Source organism: Carassius auratus, chromosome 24 (assembly GCF_003368295.1).
Source record: "Carassius auratus strain Wakin chromosome 24, ASM336829v1, whole genome shotgun sequence".
NCBI classification, from domain to species: Eukaryota; Metazoa; Chordata; class Actinopteri; order Cypriniformes; family Cyprinidae; genus Carassius; species Carassius auratus.
In genome coordinates, this window is record NC_039266.1 from 21,397,751 (window position 1) to 21,417,499 (window position 19,749).

A 19,749-nucleotide genomic window follows, 5' to 3' on the forward strand; every position below is an offset into this window, starting at 1 on the left:
ATAATCCTGGTGTGTGAAAGCAGAAGAATGATCTGATGTGCTCTACACAAAGTCGAGCGAAGCAGAATCTTTTGCGTTTAAAGCCCAGCATCAGCAGACGAGGAAAGCTTGGCGTCAGCAGAAGCTAAAGCTCTTCTTTGTGCCGCGGCTCTCGCGAGATCCTGGGGCCCGTATATATTGAGCCGTCCAACTTTCCTCTCACACTTCGGTGCGTGTGCTGAGTTTGGACACTATCCAGGGGAGATGTCGCAGTATTCTGGAAAGGTAAGAGTGTTTGAGAGAGTTTGGGACAGCTTCGTCAAACTCTGACCCTTGACCTTTCAGACCTGTAGACACACGAACACAAACAGACTTATTTTACTCTCACTGAGGCTCATTATATTATTTGTTCATATTTTGAATTATATTTTATTTTATATATATACGTATATATATATTTTTGTTTTTATTTTAAATGTAGTTTTTGTTGTTGTTTTTTTGCCATTTATATTTTTGTTTTGCTTTTATTTCTGTGTACATTTTACTTATTTTTATTTATTAGTTTTAGTTTATTCCTTTTAATTATTTAGTTTCACATTTAATGTTAGTTTATTGTAATACTTAAATGATATATATAATTTTTTTTTACATTTTATTATGTTTTTATTTTATTTATTTTAAGGTTTGTATGGTTTCAGTTAACAATAATAGCTCTGGTTTGGAGAAATACTGTCATTGTTTTTACTTTACATTTACATTTTGACAGTAGTTTTAATTCAATTTGAGTTAAAGTTTAATTTTAGTTAGCTTTAGTAATTTTCTAAAACTAATTAATAATTTAGTAATTTTTATTAGTTATATATATATATATATATATATATATATATATATATATATATATATATATATATATATATATATATATATATATATATTCATTATTTTTATGTTTGTATTTTATTTTTTTATTTATTTTTTTGTTCTTCTGAAATATTTAAAAATTAGTATTAAAATATATTTCTTTTCAGTTAGTGTTTATTTAATTTTAAGTAATATTTTAATGACTTTAGTTTAAGTTAAAGGTAATAACTTTGGCTTGGAGAGTTTCTCTCATTAGTCATAGTCTATAATATTAGTAATTTTTATTTAAATTTAGTTTGCTTTGCCACTTACTTAAAGTTGTGCCAATTTGTACAGTTTTAATCATTTTTATTTATTTATTATGTATTTATTAATATCTATTTAGTCTTTGTTTACACTGATACTTGAATTTAAATGAAATAAAAAAAGAGAAATGTTACCTTTGGTATTTTGTGTAAATATATATTTTTATATTGATGTTGATGTTTATTTATTTTCAAGTAATATTTTAATGATTTTAGTTTAAGTGAACAGTAATAACCTGGGCTTGGAGAGTTTCTTGCGAGTGGATTTTCTGGTTTAGTTTATTGTGCAGATTTCTGATGGCGTGTTCTTCAGAAGAAGCCTGTCTTGGTTTGAGAGTCTGAGCTCTTCTTCTCTGCTCCTCAGATCGTGTTTTACGAGGGCCGCTGCTTCACCGGCCGCCGGCTCGAGGTCTTCGGAGACTGTGATAACTTCCAGGACCGAGGCTTCATGAACCGAGTGAACTCCATCCGTGTGGAGAGCGGCGCCTGGATCTGCTTCGATCATCCGGACTTCAAGGGTCAGCAGTACGTCCTGGAGCGAGGAGAGTACCCCGAGTTTCAGCGCTGGAACTCACACAACGACCACATGGGCTCCTGCAGACCCGTCCGCATGGTGAGAGAGAGACACACACACACACACACACACACACACACAATCACATGGGCTCCTGCAGACCCATCCGTACTTTTTTTTGAAGTACAGAAACCAAAATGTAGAACATATTTCAATAATCTTTGTTTTATTTGCAAAAAAATAAAAAAATAAAAATCTAATAAATTGGTGCATTAAAACTTCATACTTTAACACTATGATTTATAAATTATTTTTATTTAAAAAATGTAGAATTTTTTTTTTTAATGCAATATGCATTTTCTTGCATTATACAACGATAAACGTCGTCACTTGATGACCTCGTTATATTTTATTACCATGGAAAATAATTAGCAGGAATAATTGAGCATCACTGAAGCACTATTGAAGGTTTTGCAAAAAATATACATATTTTAATATTTTCATTTTCATTTCATTTTGATTATTAGTTTTATTTCTTTAATTTTTTTTAAAGAATTTTCATTTTAATTTTAGTTAAGAATTTAGTCTTTTAGTTGTGTTTTCGTCATTTTAGTAGTTTTTTTAAGTCTATGTCTATTGTAAGATTTTTTATTATTTTATTAATTAATTTTTTTATTATTTTAGTAGGTTAAATTAAACTAGTATTTTTTTATTTTTTATTTTTTTCAGTTATTTTTTTATTTTTTTATTTTTGTGATGTATTATCTGATTTTTTTATATAATTCAATATGCTCTATTGTTGCCTATACATTTCATTTTAGAAATACTAAAATAATTTGTAGAAATATTTTTTACAAAATTGTCATGAAATTTTGCATTCTCTGAGGCTGTGATTGAGAATGGAAAATTTCATGACAATTTAAAAAATATATATTTCTAAAATGATACAATATGATGATACATATTTAAACAATGTCTCTCTGAGAAAAAGCATCACATTTCTGTCTGGATACTTCAGATCAGTCATGTAAACCTTTTTGTGTCTAAATGGTTCCGTAAAGAACCTTTAACATCTGAAGAACCTTTCACTTCCACCAAAGCTTCTTTGTGGTGAAAGCAGGTTCTTCAGATAGTAAAAAGCTGAGAAAGAGACGGTTCTCTGTGGATGCTTGTTCTGTGCATCGAGTGCATGCTGCAGAAGTTGCGTGTCTCGCACACTATCAAGGGTCTGGATGTGTTCTCCTGCAGCACGGAGAGCACTACCGCATGCAGCTGTTCGAGGGATGTAACTACACCGGTCAGTGCATGGATCTGTGTGACGACTGTCCCTTCCTCCAGAGCCGAGGCTTCAACACCAACTGTGTGAACTCTGTGCGAGTGTTCGGAGACGGAGCGTGAGTTCACTCTTATTATAGAGTTACTGTTCAGATATATTCACACCCTACCATTACTGTTCAGAGATCAGCACACACAGCTTTGACCGCTGTATTAAAACAGGACAGATTTGACCATTCGCTTAAAAGAGTTTAAAGTGCAGCATCTGTTCTGTTAGTTATTTTAGTGTTACTTATTTACTGTTATAGTGTTTATTAATAGTTAATTTTTCAGTTAATTTAAATTTCAATAAGATTTTTTTAGAACTTAATATTTTTACATTTTATTAAAACATTTTTTATTTATTTTTATTTAGCACTTAATAAACGTATTCCACATTTAGTTTTTGAAGTAATTTTTTTTCATCTAATATTTATTATATTACTTTATTTAAATTTCCAACATTTGTCTTGAGTTTTAGTTTGTTATTTTGGCATTGTTACTGTCATCTCTATTTATCTGTTGTATTATTGTATATTTTATTATTATTTTAGAACTTACATTTTTATTTCAGTTAGTTGCCAAAGCAATTTTTCTAATTATTGTTGAATTTTTTTTATGTTTGTTTTTCATCTAATATTAATATTTTATTTCAGCTATATTTCCATTTTTATTTTTTAGGCTTTTCCTTTTTTAGATATTTCTATTTAGCTTTATTTTCCATTTTTAGTGCTTTTTTTTTTTTTTTTTAGAAGTTTAAGTTTTCATTAATACATATTTTATCATTTTATTTTGTTTTTTGTTTCTCTTTTATATTGCTTTTTCCAATTTTTATTAGTATCTTTTTAGTCTTTTAGTCTCGGGTCTATTTGTAGCAATAGCCAAAAATACATTGTATGGGTCAAAATTCTAAATTCTAAATCTTTCAAAAGTATCTTTAAAAGTAAAGATCATGTTCATGAAGATATTTAGTAAATCTCCTACTGTAAATATATAAAAACGTAATGTTTGATTTGTAATATGCATTGCTAAGAACTTCATCTGAACAACTTTAAAGATGATTTTCTCAATATTTAGGTTTTTTTGCTCCCTCAGATTCCTGATTCTCAGATAGTTGTATCTCAGACAGATATTGACCCATAGAGGATTTATTCAGTTTTCTCAGAAGTGCTCCTTCTCTGTGTTGTCTGAGTCTGATCTGGTCTCTGTCTGGTCTTCAGATGGGTGATGTATGAAGAGCCCAACTTCCGCGGACGCATGTACATCGTGGAGCGAGGTAATTACTGCAGTCATAACGAGTGGCAGGCGCAGAATCCCAACATCCAGTCCATCCGCAGGATCGTCAACTACTTCTAAACCCTCCAGCGTCCGTTTCTCTCTCAACATGTAAAATAAACTCAGAACCACAATCAAGATTTTATCACAAGAGTCTCTGTGTCTGCTCTGGACTTCATCACATCATATTTACTCTTGGGTTCAGTCATTTAAATAAATCAGGAAATACTTTAAATTGATCAAAAGTGACGGTAAAGACATTTCTGGTGTTAGAAAAGATTTCTATTTCAAATAAATGCTGTTCTTTTGAACTTTGCATTCATCTGTGAATCCTGAAGAATAAAATGCATCACATTTTCCACAAAAATATTGAGCAGCACGTCTGTGTTCATCATTGATAATAATCTTCATGTTTCTTGAGCAGTAAATCATCATATTATCATGATTTCTGAAGATCATGTGACACTGAAGACTGGAGGAATGATGCTGAAAATACAGCGGAGCATCACAGAAATACATTACACTTTAACACAGATTCACACAGAAAACAGATGATTTACATTAGAATAATATTTCACAATTTTTGCTGTATTTTTGATTAAATAAATACAAGCTTGGTGAACAGAAGAGATTAATTTCTTCAGAAATATAAAAATTCAATTTTGCATCACTCTTCAACCTTCACTTGTTCATTTTTAATCAACAAATATCAAATAAAAAATTATAACACACACACACACACACATATATATATATATATATATATATATATATATATATATATATACATAGAGAGAGATAAAAAATTTTTTTAGTAGATTTACTTAGACAATTCTACTTTTTAATTTCACAGTTAAATGCTTATAAACAACTTTTTCTGTAGTGAGAATAAAACCGTGCAGACGTTCAATGTTCACGAGTGAATCTTTATTGCATGTTGAACAAACATGTGAAGCTGAACATTATAAACCAGAACAAAAGAATCAGAATCAAACTGAAAGAAATAAAACCGAACGGATCTTTAAATTAGTGTAGAATCACCATCAAACCAAACAAACACCTTCCCTTCATCGAATCGGGACATAAAGAGAAATCAATGGTTCTTTGACATACGATCAATCTTCTAAATATTAGGGATACTATTATTCTGGTGTGATGGAGTGCTATTCTCTTGGGTTCATCCGGAGGACGAGCTCTGCTTCTCCAGACGGGATCTGATCTGCACCATCAGCTCCTTCTCCTCGTCCAGAGTCAGGTCCAGATAATCCTCCTCGTGTCTGGGGATGTCCTCCAGAACCTCGTTCACCAGATCCTCGTCCAGACGACTGCGAGCTGAAGCTGGACACACACACACATGCACACGCACACACGCATGCACACGCACGCACACACACACACACACACACACACACACACATAACATCAGCAGCTCTCACTCATCACCATTTTTTTACATGTAACAAATCATTAGTATTAGATAATAAAAATAATAAACGACTTAAATGCATAAAGTTACCTTTAATAAATCTTAATTATTAATAAATAATACATATACAATAACACATATAAAATAAAAGTTTACATTTATTGTCATTACTATTTTATTTATTTTTTTACATCTTTATGTATTTAACATTATTAATCATGTATTATTGTTTGGGGGTAGTTATGTATACACATATACATTTATTTTTATTTATTTCTATTTAAAAAATCGCTTTATTGGCATGACTGTAAATGATACAATATTGCCAAAGCTTAGTATACATGTACAAAAAGATAATATAATAACGATAATAATAATTAAAAGAACATCACAGTCATAGAATGCAATATCATGTTAGAAATATTAAATTGTAACGTGTGAACATTTGATACCACAGTCTAATAAATAGAAGCATTATTAATATGCATTTAAAAAGATTATATTTAGCTTTTTTGTGTTTTTTATAATAATTTTCAAATCAATTCAAGTTTATTTGTAACTTTAACTTTACAGACAATATCTTAAATATGCATATATATACATTTTTAATTTATTTTAAATAAAAAAAAAAATCTCTATTTTTTCTAATGTAAAACCCAGAACAGGTGATTTTTCAGTAAGATGCTCATCTATGTGTCTGTTGTGATTGAGGCCTCACCGGTGGAGTCGGAGGAGGTGCTGGGCTCCTCTGAGGAGGAGGATGGAGGTGATGGAGACAGCAGGTCCGGAGGAACCACACCCTGGTTATCCAGCAGCATCTGTGTGGCCTGAGCCAGATCATCTCCCATGATCCTCAGCGCCGAGTTGGCCATGTCCTCCTGAAAGCCCAGCGCCAGCAGCTGCTCAAACACACATCATCAGCATCAAAATCAGCATCATCAGCATCAAAATCATAAGCATCAGCATCAAAATCATCAGAATCCGCATCATCAGCATCAGAATCCGCATCATCAGCATCAGAATCAGCATGATCAGCATCAAAATCATCAGCATCAGCATCGAAATCATCAGCAGCATCAAAATCATCAGCATCAGCACCAAAATCATCAGCATCAAAATCATCAGCATCAGCGTCAGCATCAAAATTATCAGCATCATCCGCGTCAGCATCAAAATCATCAGAATCAAAATCATCAGCATCAGCGTCAGCATCAAAATTATCAGCATCATCCGCGTCAGCATCAAAATCATCAGAATCAAAATCATCAGCATCAGCATCAAAATCATCAGAATCATCAGCATCAGCACCAAAATCATCAGCATCAGCACCATCAAAATCATCAGCATCAGCATTAAAATCATCAGCATCATCAACGTCAGCATCAGCATCAAAATCATCAGCATCAAAATCATCAGAATCATCAGCATCAGCATCAAAATCATCAGCATCAGCACCATCACCATCAAAATCATCAGCATCATCAGCGTCAGCATCAGCATCAAAATCATCAGCATCAGCAGTATTATCCAGCATCAGCATTATCACACATTGTATTCATGAATAAATACACAGGGGAACACACCTGATCCAGGTTAGTCTGTCCGTGCTGTGAACCCTGAGCTTCAGCTCTGTCCAGCAGAACCTGCACAACAACATCACAAACATCATCATGTCTCAACAGATGAGTCATAATCTAGAATAACTTTTTTTTTTTACTTTTTTCTTTTGTAAAATGTTTTAACTGATAAGTTGTTTTTTTCTGTATGTTGCTCTTCTATTATGTCTGTTTGTCCTGTTCACTCAGTAAATGTATGTGTGTGTTTGAATGCATTTTATTTTATTTGAATCCTAGGTGTTTTTCTAGACACTATCATAGTTCTATACATAGTTTTTACCCCGTAGGCCTTGTCCAGGTCTCCTCTGGCCTGATGGAGGGCTCTGGCGGCCTCTCTCTTACTGAAGCCCAGCTCCACCAGTGTGTTGATGTCCATCAGACGGCGTCTCCTCTTCTCCTGCTCACGCTCCTTCAGCTCCTTCTTCTCCTGATGAGAGATCCGCTCATGTTTAACTCATGTGAGGAAAGGCTGTGCTGTTTTATGAATATGTTTGTGCTGCAGCACCTTCTTCCTCTGCGAGATGAGCTGCTCCGCCTCATTCACGTCTCCTCGACAGGCTCTCAGACCCAGACGAGCCTCCTGCTCCGAGAAACCCAGAGTCATCAGCTGGAGCATCTTATCAGGGTCCAGACACAGCTGACCGAGCAGCTCCTCCACCTGACCAACACACAGACGAGTCAGATTCTACATGAATCAGAAGAGTCATAATCTAGAAGAATCAGACGAGTCAGATTCTACAAGAATCAGATGAGTCAGATCCTAGAAAAATCAAACGAGTCATAATCTAGAAGAATCTTACGAGTCATAATCTACAAGAATGAGACGAGTCATCTCTAGAAGAATCAGACCAGTCATATCGAGAATAATCAAACAGGTCAGATTCTACTAGAATCAAACGAGTCAGATTCTACAAGAATCAAACGAGTCATAATCTAGAAGAATCAGACGAGTCAGATTCTACAAGAATCAAACGAGTCAGATTCTACAAGAATCAAACGAGTCATAATCTAGAAGAATCTTACGAGTCATAATCTTCAAGAATCAGATGAGTCATCTCTAGAAGAATCAGACGAGTCAAATTCTACAAGAATCAGACCAGTCATAATCTACAAGAATCAGACGAGTCATCTCTAGAAGAATCAGACGAGTCAGATTCTACAAGAATCAAACGATTCAGATTCTACAAGAATCAAACGATTCAGATTCTACAAGAATCAAACGAGTCAGATTCTACGAGAATCAAACGAGTCATCTCTAGATGAGTCAGACCAGTCATATCTAGAAGAATCAGATGAGTCAGATTCTACAATCAAACAAGTCATATCTAAAAAAAGTCAAACGAGTCATATTCTAGAGAATCAAACGAGTCAGATTCTACAAGAATCAAACAAATCAAATGAGATTCTACAAGAATCAAATGAGTCAGATTCTATAAGAATCAAACGAGTCATAGTCTAGAACAGTGGTTCCCAGTCCTGGTACTGGAGAACCCCCGAAACTGCACGTTTTTGGTGTCTCTCTTATCTGGCTCACACATTTGAGGATTTGGAGTCTTCACTAAAGAGCTGATGAGTTGAATCAGGTGTGTCTGAATTGGGAGACATAATAAATGGGACCAGGACTGGGAACCACTGCTTTAGAAGAATCAAACGATTAATATCTAGAAGAATCATGCTGCAATGCTAAAAAAAAGTTTTTAAAAATCCCTTAATTTTTCTTTATGAAACACAATATTTTCATTTTATCTTATTTTTTTATTTATTGGATTTTAAAATAGATTTATTTATTTATTGGTAAAATTTTTCAATGTATTTATTTAGTTATTTTATTTTGAAAATAGCTCATTTTACGAAAAATATTAAATGCATTTATGTTTTATATCTACTTTTCATTTATTGGATTACATTTTTATTTATTTATTTTTATATTATATCTATTGTTTATTTATTGGATTTCTAAATTTATTTATTTAATTTGTATTTTGATTATACACCTTTATGATTTTTAATGAACAATTAAATATATTCAATGCTCATGAAAATAAAGTTTAAATGCATAAGTAAATAAATGCTTCCTATAAAAGCTTAAAAAGTACTTTTTTTTTTTTTGTTTTGTACATTTTTTATTTACTAAAATGATTTTTTTTTATTTGTTAATTTTTATTAATACTGTTTATTATTATTATTATTATTGCATTAATATGAACGTACATGTGATGGGGGTTTGATTTCATGAACAAATGTGTTGGGCAAAAGATTCAAAGATTCACTCCGAATTCTCAAACTCTCACAGAGTCTTTTTGCTGAACAGAATCAAAGATTCAGATCACAGGGATTAAGCTCAATCTGCAGAACTAGCACTGGCTTCTCTTATAAATTTGGTAATCCAAGTAAATAAGTACAGTAATTGATCCAGAATAATTACAAATGTACACATTTACCTTACTGAGCTTGTTTAACGCTTGGTTCTTGTTGCCATCATGGTAGGCCAGCAGACTCTGGAGCAGATAGAGCCTCAGAAAGAGAACGTCCTCTCCTCCGGTGTGACCCTGAGAGCCAGAAACACATGACACGCTCTGTAAACACATGTGTGTGTGTGTGTGTGTGTGTGTGAAGCTCAGCGTTCAGATGCTGGAGGTGTTGCTCAGACCTTGATCTGCTGCAGACGGCTCTGATGCTCTCCGTAGCATCTCTGGAAGCAGTCCTCGGCTCGTTCCAGACGCTGTCTGGCATCGTTCAGACACTCGAGCTGCTGCAGAGCCTGATAACACCAAACCACATCCAGCTGCAAGACAGCGTAGTTATCCACCGTCCTCAGCAGCGCAGAGTTACACTTACTGCACAACACACACATAACACACATTAGGATTCAATGAAGCACTGCATGGACACTCCTCAACTCTTAAACCAATCACATCAATCATGGTCTATTAGAATCAAATGAGTCGTATTCTATAAGAATCAAATGAGTCGAATTCTATTAGAATCAAATGAGTCATAATCTATTAGAATCAAATGAGTCGTATTCTATTAGAATCAAATCAATCATATTCTATAAGAATTAAATGCATCATGTTATATTAGAATCAAGTGAGTCATATTCTAGTCGTATTCTGTAAAAATCAAGGGCTTTGATTTATATAAGACTTAAATTAGTTTTATTTTTTAATAATCAATTTCACTATCCATTTTGAGTTATATTCTACAAAATTAATAAACAAGTCATATTCTGGGAATCAAACGAGTCATATTCTCTAAGATTTAGACGAGTCATATTCTATAAGAATCAAATGCATCATATTTTATAAGAATAACTGATTCTATAAGAATCAAATGCATTTTAATCTATAAGAATCAAAAGGCTATAAGATTTAAATGAGTCATATTCTATAAGAAACAAACAAGGTGTGTTCTATTAGAATCAAATGAATCATATTCATTAAGAATCAAACAAGTCGTATTCTAATAGAATCAAGGGCTTTGATTTATACAAGACTTACATTTGTTTTATTCCTTAAGTATCAATTTCACTATCAATTTTAAGTTATATTCTACAAAAATAAAACAAGTCATATTCTAGGAATCAAACGAGTCATGTTCTATAAGATTTAAATGAGTCATATACTATAAGAATCAAATGATTCATATTCTATTAGAATCAAATGACTCGTATTCTATAAAAATCAAATGCATCATATTCTATAAGAATAACTGATTCTATAAGAATCAAATGCATTTTAATCTATAAGAATCAAAAGGCTATAAGAATCAAACAAGTCATATTCTAATAGAATCAAATGAATCATATTCATTAAGAATCAAACAAGTCGTATTCTAATAGAATCAAATGAATCATATTCATTAAGAATCAAACAAGTCATATTCTAATAGAATCAAATGAATCATATTCATTAAGAATCAAACAAGTCGTATTCTAATAGAATCAAGGGCTTTGATTTATATAAGACTTAAATTTGTTTTATTCCTTAAGTATCAAGTTCACTATCAATTTTGAGTTATATTCTACAAAAATAAAACAAGTCATATTCTAGGAATCAAACGAGTCATATTCTATAAGATTTAAATGAGTCATATTCTATAAGAATCAAATGATTCATATTCTATAAGAATCAAATGAGTTGTATTCTATAGGAGTGAAAGGCATTGTATTTTATACGAATTTAAAGGCAGTGTTTTCTATAAGAATCAAAGGAGTGGTATTAAATGAGTGGTACTTGAACTGTTCGTCGGCCTCCAGCAGGTGAGTCAGAGCGGCGCTGTGGTTCCTCTTCTTCATCAGAGCTCGACCTTTCTCATGGAAACCCATCGCCTGGATCAGAGCCTGATCGATACAAGACATCAGACATCAACGCAAGCAACACTAACTCATAATCTTCTGCTGAAGCAATGCTACAAGAGAACAGGTCAGACTCAGAAGATGACACATCTACAGTAACATGAAGACGATGGGATTCACCTTCCTCTCGCTGTCAGGGATCTGCAGAGGATTTCCTTTCTGATCAGCGATCTCTAAATACGGGGTGGAGGCCGGATCTTCACTCCCGTCTGAATAAGATACAACACTTATATGTGACTTCAGACAGGTTTGTCAAAAATACAGAAGAAAATGACAAGGACGAAGATAAAAATGAAATAAAGTGTGAAGCTAGGTTTGGTACTCAAGTTTACAAAATGCTACAGAAATTAAATAATCAAATGTAAAATAAAACCCTGCACTGGCTTTACTGTATGAATTAAACATACTACTCTTTATTAAAGTTACAAAAGTGATTCAGGCGAGAGCTGAGAGATTTATTCTCTCTTTTCTTTTGTTGTTATCATTAATGACAAAGACGACAGCAGGTATATTATCAGACTGCTGTCACTTTAAGATCTGATGCACAAATCCAGATATTTTTATGCGAATACTGGCCATTTTGATATAACTTTAGTCGTATTTGATCATTAAAGAGCATGATAAGCAGCTTTCTCTCTCTCTCTTTCTATGTCTCTCTCTCTGTGTGTGTGTGGAAAAAATAAATAAACAAAATATAGAAATAAAAAAAGTTAATGTTCAAAAGAAAAAGTTTTAAAAATACCTTAATTAAAAAAAAATATCATTAAATCATTTTTTTTTTTTTTAATGGATTTTAAAACATTTATTTATTTATTGGATTGAATTTTAAACACATTTATTTTATTTTTAAAATAGCAAATTTTATGAAAAAAAAAAAAGTTTTATTTTAAAACTATTTTTTATTTACTGGATTTTTTACATTTATTTATTTAAGTTGTATTTTATTGTCTAGAATTAAACCATTTTTGTTTCTGCACCTTTATGATTTCTGTACAAACAATTAAATATATTAAATGTTCATGAAAATAAAGTTGCATTGCATAAAGAAATATAACAAAATTGAAAAAATTCTATTTATTTACTGAAATGTAATATTTGAAATTTGAATTCAGCTTTTTATTTTATACTGTATCTGTTTTATTATTAATTAAGATTTTTCTTATATTAGCTTGAAAAGCAATAGCATGATAAGTGCATGCATTAGTTGTGCAGGAGTTGTTTTTGCGTCTTGTTTTACATTCTGCACTTTAATTCATGCATGTTTCTTTATCAGACTAACTTTAAATGTTGCTTTTTTTCTGATTATTTTGCAGTTAAATGACGAATTGTACAGGATTACAAATAAAAAGGTGACTTTTTATTTATTTATATATTGCATTGAGCTCTACGCTCACAGAATGATGAGAAATGGAGGGTCTACTGAAGGGTCACCTCTCTCGGACAGGAGCTGGAAACCCTTCTGCGTTCTCTGAAATCCTTCATCCTGCTGGCGCTTCTTCTCCTCTTCCTCTCGCATCTCGCTCTTCTCCTGCTCCGAGGACACAACCAGCACCATGATCTTACTGTTGTTCTTCACATTCTGTTCGTCAAGCCTTTTCCCTTAAACAGACACGGATCACGTCACATCGTGCAGAGATTAATGAATAAAGGTGCAAATATTACCATCAGTGGTTTACCTGGAGACAGTGTTTTTCCCGTTAAAATCAGATTAAAGTGTTTGAGTCCATACTCCTCGCTGATCCTTTAAAGCAGAATAAGTTTACAATCAAACATAAACGACTGAAAAATCATTTAAATGAGTTGAGAAATGTATAGGAGACAATTTCAGCAAAAAACGCCATTATCTCACAATTTGGACTTTTTTAGTTTCTGCCACTCAGTAAAAAAAAAAATGATTTTTGCATTTAAAACTCACTATTCTGTTTCATCTTGTTTCCGTCATGGAATAAAAATTTTAAAAGGTAATTGCAACTTTTTGTGTCAAAATTAGGGTTGCAAAGGGGTGGAAAATTTTCGTAAACATTCCAAAAATCCTTTGAATATTTAAAAAAGTTCTGGAAAAAGTTTCCAAAATTTCTGGAATGCTTTGCGTAATTGCAAGTTTATATCAGATAAAATATCAGAATCGCGAGAAAAAGTCAAAACTGTGCACTTTAAACTCAGAATGTGTGACAAAAAGTCAGAATTGCACTTAAAGTGTGAAAAATGTGACAAAAAAAAAAAAATCTGTGGGATAAAAAGTTGCAGTTACATTTTTAATGATTCTATTCCATGGCACAAACTTCTAGAAATTAACTGGGTTTTTTTTTATACTTACTGTTTCTTCAGCTCTTTTGCGGTGATGTCCAGTTTGGCTTTTAAATGACCTTTCCTTTTCTTATTCTAAAAACAAACAAACAAACAGAATAATCAACAAAACCCAGGTCAAATGACTGAGTCCTCTGTGTAAAGTGAATGCATCAGTATTCAGTACCTCTCCTTCTATTTTGGGCAGGTGCAGCTCCAGCGAGGCCACTGCGGTCTCTTTAAACTCTTTGTTCCCTTCATCTTTCCTGCTGGCGTCTGCTCGGATGCTCTCCAGAGTCGAGATCACCTCCTCCAGAGTGAACTCAGTGACTGACACGTACTTCTGAGCCAGTTCCTGAACACATGGAGTAGAGTAAACACTTTAACAGCCAGTGCTGGGGAGTAAATAGTTAACTAAATAACAAAACAAGTGACAATTTATTTTAAGGTACTGAATAACATGAATTAACTGCATGCACTCACTATACGGTTAGGGTTTGGATTGTAACTAAGTAACACTCTTTATTATAATCGTAACACATGTAACAAAGGCACAATGAGATACAGCTGTAGGTGCTACACTCACGATGATCTTCTGCTGGTCAGAGATGAAGGGCTCTGTCCACAGCTGGACTTTATCCTGCCTCAGCAGAGAGATCAGCACTGACTGCATGTGCTTCTCCTCCATCTCTAGACCTCCACAGACCTGAAGAAGAAGAAGCGAAAGCGAAACCCGAACACTCTTGAGTGGAAATCCCCTGAAAATCCGGCGTAGATCATTAAAAACAACGCTTCAGATAACAACTCAGACTCTTTATTAGATTTATTTCTACATGTGTGTGTGTGTGTGTGTGTGTGTGTGTGTTGTTAATTTGAGACTCCTGCTCTGTGTTTAAATATAGTGTTAAAAGTTAAATACGTCTTACCGACTCTGCGCTGCGAACACGTGATGTTGTTTTTGTTTTCTTCCTGATTCTTGAGGTCACTTCCGGTTGCACACGTCTTGTGATTTTATTTTATTTTTTATTTTTGTGTGCCTTTAGCACCCTCTACTGGGCTGGGGATTAGATGTTTGATGTCTTACACAGTTTATTAAATGTCTGTATTCTATATGTATGAAATAGAACTTGTTTAAAAATATAAAAAGTTATATTTTTTATAATTAATTAAAATTGTGTTTATTTAAAAAGCTACTCACAAAGTTAGTAGAAGTGCTTGTTCCCCAGATTTCACAAAACTAACTTGACTAATTAGGTATATACCCAAGTAAAACAATTATTAGATGGATTAGATTTTTGTGGTATTGATTATTTTTATGATGTTTGCTCCAAAAAAACAACAACTATTTTTACTTAAAGTCTATTGTCTATTTATTAAGTTTATTAGAAAGAATTAGAAAGAAAATTATATTTTGTTCTAGATTAATAATTTTGAAGCATGTACTATTCCAATGAAAAATTAATTTAATTAAATTTTATTTTATTTATTTATTTATTTATTTTGATCTGGTCCACAACACAAATATATATACAGAGAGATCACTGTTACCTAAATTAAACAGATTTGAAAAATGTTTTACTCATAAATTGCTAATGAATATCACAAATTATAAATAAATGGCAAGTAACACATTGAATTAAACAAGAAAAGTTGATGATGAAAGACTGAAATTTTCTTATAAAACAATAATAATTATTTTATTTACAACTACAGTCTTTTTGCAAAGTGTACATCAAATATTGATCTGACAATTAGTGCAAACTACGCAAAAGAAACAATTGGTTACATGATGCAAACACTGTCTATTGATTCATTAATTATGTTTCTCCTGTAATGTCAAGATTGATTTGTTTTAAATCAATGCAAATCAATGTATAACAATATACACATGTTTTCAAGTAAATGCATGAGCTTTTGTTTACAGTCTGCATGAATATCAATCAATAATCAAACACACGCTTCTCTGTTGATTTAGTTTTCAGCTCATTTTGGTCACTACAGAACACTACTGGTGTTAATTAAAACAAGGAACGTTCGACTAAAGGTTCTTAAAACATTCTTAAAGTAACATTTATAGAACATTATTATAACCTTATTAATATCTGATATACAGTCAGACAACATTCTGCACTTATTTGTGTTTGATAAACATTCTCATAATGTTCAGAAAACTTTCTTAAAGTATTATTTAGGAAACGTTCTTATAATATTATTAATATATAATACACATTCTCATAATGTTGAGAGAAAATTTTCTTAGCATGACATTTTCAGAACGTGAACGTGTCACGATTATTAATCAAATTAATTATTTTTTAAGGTAAGTGGTTGCAATCAGTTTATTTTAGCTGCATTTAAATAAAAACATTTAGCTGACTAATATTCAACACATTATTTTTTATTAGATGTAGCTAAAATAAATTGTTTGCAACTATTTACCTTTAAAAAATGTGTAGAATTTTTTTCAGTGTAATAAATGTTTTTTTGTAGCCTTTAAACAATATTTTAATCATGATAAGAAAAATGTAACATTCAGCGCTCTTAGAAACAAACAATTATATTTTGGGTAAAAATAAAGTTATTAGAATGTTGTAAGAAACATTTTTGTTAACTGAATAATTTTATAACCACAAAACGAAAACTGGAAGAATTTAAACGTTTGGGAAACATTTCAAAACAATGTTTCCACAACGTTTTTATAACCTGTTACTTTTGAATTTTCCTTAAGCGTTCTGAAACAACTAGTAACATTTAAAAAAAAACATTAAAATAAACATTCAGTTGACATTATATATCAGGTAAAAATAAAGTTAGTAGAATGTTGTAAGAAACATTTTTTTAAACTTTGAATAATTTTTTAACCACAACAAGAAAATTTGAAAAATGTCAATTGTTTGAGAAACATAATGTTTTTATAACCTATGGATTTTGCATGATTTTTTTTCTATGAACATTTAGCTAATGTTCAGATTTAATTATTATATATATATATTTTTAAGTGATATGAATGTCAGAACAAAACAGTTTTAAAATAATGCTTATGGAATGTTCTTATAACCTTATAGAACATTGTAAAAAAAAAAAATTGTGACCTTTAAATAACATTCTGATCATGGCAAGAAAACTTTTCAGAAACATTTCAAAACTAAAAATCTAAATTTCTGTTATGCTCTCAGAATGTTTTTCTAATGTTACGAAAACGTTACTTTCGAACGTTCTGAAACTAGTAACTAGTAACAACTAGTAACATTTCAAAAACGTTAATGTCCTGCTACTTTGTTTCATGAATAATATGTTTGTGCTTCTGTTTGGAGAACTTTATTAAAGAGCAGATGACTTTGAAGAAGTATTCTGGAGGAAGGTTTGTTTAGGATTGTGTTTCCTGGTTGTTGGCTCATATTTCCTCATTAGAGCGAGGCGTAGAGTCCCAGTCTCCTGGCCGTCTCTGATCTGCTCAGGCTTTTCCTCTGAGGGAAGGGGTAATATCTGGAGCCTGCGGGTGCGGAGCGATAACTCAGAACCGCTGGAGCTGAGAACTTCCTGGAGATCTTCTGATGGTGTTCCCCAGGGTTCGAGCCTGACTCGGAGCTGGAGCTGGAGGCTTCTGTAGACGCTGCCCTGTGATTATTTCTGTGCTCGGTTTCTTCAGGCGTGTGTTTAATGCGGTGCAGCTCCAGATGTGAGCGCCACACACCGCTGTCAGACTCAGACAGAGTTTCTGCTGCTTTGGTTAAAGGAACCACGTCCACTAGATTCATGCCACTTATCTCTTCATTGTTTTGTGCTGCAGTAGATGAACACAACATCAGATGATTCAATACAAACCTAAATCATGACATGCATTTGTAAATGTTCCCTGACGTGTTTAAGGCATGAAAGGCAGACTGGGGCTAGTTGTCACAGAGATCTGAGTTATGAATAATAATAATGTTCAATAAATAACAATAAACCACACTGAGAGTTAGAACAAGAGTTAGCTACTGTATATAATGAAGACTGAACTCAAGCTGAACTCTGGATTACAATATTTTACATTAATATCAATGTGGGCAAGTTGTCACATGTTGCCTTTGTTATATTTCATGTATCTTGTAAAAAGAATTTTCAATAAATAAATTCTGCCCAGGATAATAATAGGGGAAATGCTCACTATTTTTATTTGTAGCATTGTTATTTTAGTCTAAAAGAGAGACTATTATAATTTTTATTAATATTTTGAATTAGTTTTTATTTTCTATTTGAGTTTTAATTTTTGTTATATATATATTAGTAATTAATTAATAATATTTTATTTTAATTTAGTCAAAATTTGTTTTAATTCAAAGTAACAAAAATATTTATGCTTTTAGATTTAGCTTTAATGACTTTTATTTTATTTTTTTATTTAGGTAAATAACCCTGAGTTTTAAGATTTTAACATTTGCTATATACATAAATTGACTTTAATAATAAAAAATAAAAAATAAACTCTTTAAAATGAACAAATATTTAGTCCATGAGTAAAATGTGTGACAATACTTTAATATATATATATATATATATATATATATATATATATATATATATATATATATATATATATATATATATATATAATATATATAGATTTTTTTATGTATTTAACAATAACTGCAACTGATTTAAATGCATTAAATATTAAATACGAAACATGTAACTCACCATGATTATTAATTTATGCAATTAATCATGACCTTCTATTGTTTTTTAAACATATCTAACCCAAGCTAACAAAAACACATTTTACTAATGATGTTAGTTTTCTGAATGTTCAAAAACATAAATAAATAATAATAATAATAAAACATTATAATTTTGTCATTTTGCAAACATTACAAGGGAACATCACTTTTGAATGTTCTCTGGAATTATGCCTTTTCAAAATGTTTCAGAAAAACATTGCATGAATGATGCATAAACAATATTTTTGAGAAGGTTATACAATAACTTATGACTTTGAGCAAACAATAGTGAAGCAATGTTAGTTCACAACCTTGAAAGAACCTTCTGAGAATGTTTCCTGTTCGCTGGCTTCTTTCATGAATTCTAGAGTCTGAACTTCACTTATGAACCCAAACATGATCTCTCACCGTTCTTGAAGCAGATGACCTGAGTCTGTCGTCTCTGTTTCTCTCTGATGGAGCTGTATTGCTCTTCTAAGAGCTCGATGTCCATCCTGACTGTGCTCTGATCCTCCTCTTCTGTCCCGATCTCTCTCCACACGTCTGCACACGTCAGATACGAGCCACAGCACGGACACATCCTGAGAACCTCCAGAGAAATCTGCTTTTATTGCAGGATAATCATAAATGCTGCTTGATTTGTCCATCTGAAGGCTCTCGTCTCATGTGTGCTTTGTGGGCATTGCCAACAAGAGTTGCATCAAAATGCAAACAAAAGAGGACAAACCAAGGTTATTCTGCAGTTTGCAAAGACAAAGGCAAGAAGGAATAATCATGCAATATTCAAAGATTAATATTAATATGTTGTGCAAAAGTCTAGCTAAACTAACTGGAAATAAATAATAAAATATACAGACATTAGAAAACATAAAATAAGGCAGTTAAACTCATTAATCATGTAATTCATGGTGATGTTTGCTCAGTGTTGTTGATGCAGTGGGTGTGAGGTGAACTTTCAGAAACTCAATCCTTGTGAACGTTAGTTACTGTACTGTGTTGTTGCTGAAGTGTGTTATTGCAGCTTGTTTATGCATATTGCTTGCTCCCAATATTAAAATAATGCAATATACAATGCTCTTTTGTAATGTGTTAATAGCTGAAATTAACTGAGACATG

The 19,749-nt window shown here is 32.2% G+C and overlaps 3 protein-coding genes across 4 annotated transcripts; 1 reads left to right on the plus strand and 2 right to left on the minus strand.

Moving 5' to 3' along the window:
• The first annotated feature begins 106 nt into the window (after window positions 1-106).
• LOC113042640 (gamma-crystallin N-B) lies at window positions 107-4,386 on the plus strand. Its single transcript, XM_026201621.1, has 4 exons — window positions 107-264; window positions 1,510-1,758; window positions 2,908-3,053; window positions 4,194-4,386. The coding sequence occupies exons 1-4, from the start codon at window positions 244-246 to the stop codon at window positions 4,327-4,329; spliced, it is 552 nt and encodes a 183-aa protein (XP_026057406.1). The 5' UTR covers window positions 107-243; the 3' UTR covers window positions 4,330-4,386.
• Window positions 4,387-5,153: 767 nt separating this feature from the next.
• LOC113042617 (NEDD8 ultimate buster 1-like) lies at window positions 5,154-14,901 on the minus strand. 2 transcript variants are annotated; one of them, XM_026201597.1, is made up of 15 exons: window positions 14,860-14,901; window positions 14,520-14,639; window positions 14,121-14,288; window positions 13,965-14,029; window positions 13,324-13,388; window positions 13,079-13,246; window positions 11,768-11,856; window positions 11,526-11,632; window positions 9,941-10,127; window positions 9,732-9,839; window positions 7,796-7,948; window positions 7,571-7,717; window positions 7,258-7,317; window positions 6,393-6,573; window positions 5,154-5,586 (listed from the first exon to the last, which is right to left on the minus strand). In XM_026201597.1, exons 2-15 carry the CDS (start codon window positions 14,619-14,621, stop codon window positions 5,426-5,428), a joined length of 1,761 nt encoding a protein of 586 aa, XP_026057382.1. In that variant the 5' UTR covers window positions 14,622-14,639; window positions 14,860-14,901; the 3' UTR covers window positions 5,154-5,425. The 2 variants fall into 2 exon arrangements, with proteins under 2 accessions (XP_026057382.1, XP_026057383.1); XM_026201598.1 differs by having other exon boundaries at window positions 14,520-14,691; window positions 14,860-14,899.
• A 2,374-nt stretch (window positions 14,902-17,275) lies between these two features.
• Window positions 17,276-19,455, minus strand: LOC113042634 (uncharacterized protein C9orf152-like). The gene is made up of 2 exons (XM_026201618.1): window positions 19,042-19,455; window positions 17,276-17,717 (listed from the first exon to the last, which is right to left on the minus strand). The coding sequence occupies exons 1-2, from the start codon at window positions 19,211-19,213 to the stop codon at window positions 17,341-17,343; spliced, it is 549 nt and encodes a 182-aa protein (XP_026057403.1). The 5' UTR covers window positions 19,214-19,455; the 3' UTR covers window positions 17,276-17,340.
• Between the last annotated feature and the right edge of the window lie 294 nt (window positions 19,456-19,749).

Bases quoted from the DNA above. Each gene is read 5' to 3' on its own strand.
- LOC113042640 (XM_026201621.1), top strand. From the start codon at position 244: ATGTCGCAGTATTCTGGAAAG. The intron at 1,759-2,907 runs GTGAGAGAGAGA...GTTCTCCTGCAG, and splicing joins CCTGCAGACCCGTCCGCATG to CACGGAGAGCACTACCGCAT. The intron at 3,054-4,193 runs GTGAGTTCACTC...TCTGGTCTTCAG, and splicing joins CGAGTGTTCGGAGACGGAGC to ATGGGTGATGTATGAAGAGC.
- LOC113042617 (XM_026201597.1), bottom strand. From the start codon at position 14,621: ATGGAGGAGAAGCACATGCAGTCAGTGCTGATCTCTCTGCTGAGGCAG. The intron at 11,857-13,078 runs GTGACCCTTCAG...TATCTTATTCAG, and splicing joins CCAGCTCCTGTCCGAGAGAG to ACGGGAGTGAAGATCCGGCC. The intron at 7,718-7,795 runs GTGCTGCAGCAC...ATCTCTCATCAG, and splicing joins TCATCTCGCAGAGGAAGAAG to GAGAAGAAGGAGCTGAAGGA.
- LOC113042634 (XM_026201618.1), bottom strand. From the start codon at position 19,213: ATGTGTCCGTGCTGTGGCTCGTATCTGACGTGTGCAGACGTGTGGAGA. The intron at 17,718-19,041 runs GTGAGAGATCAT...CATCTACTGCAG, and splicing joins GGTCATCTGCTTCAAGAACG to CACAAAACAATGAAGAGATA.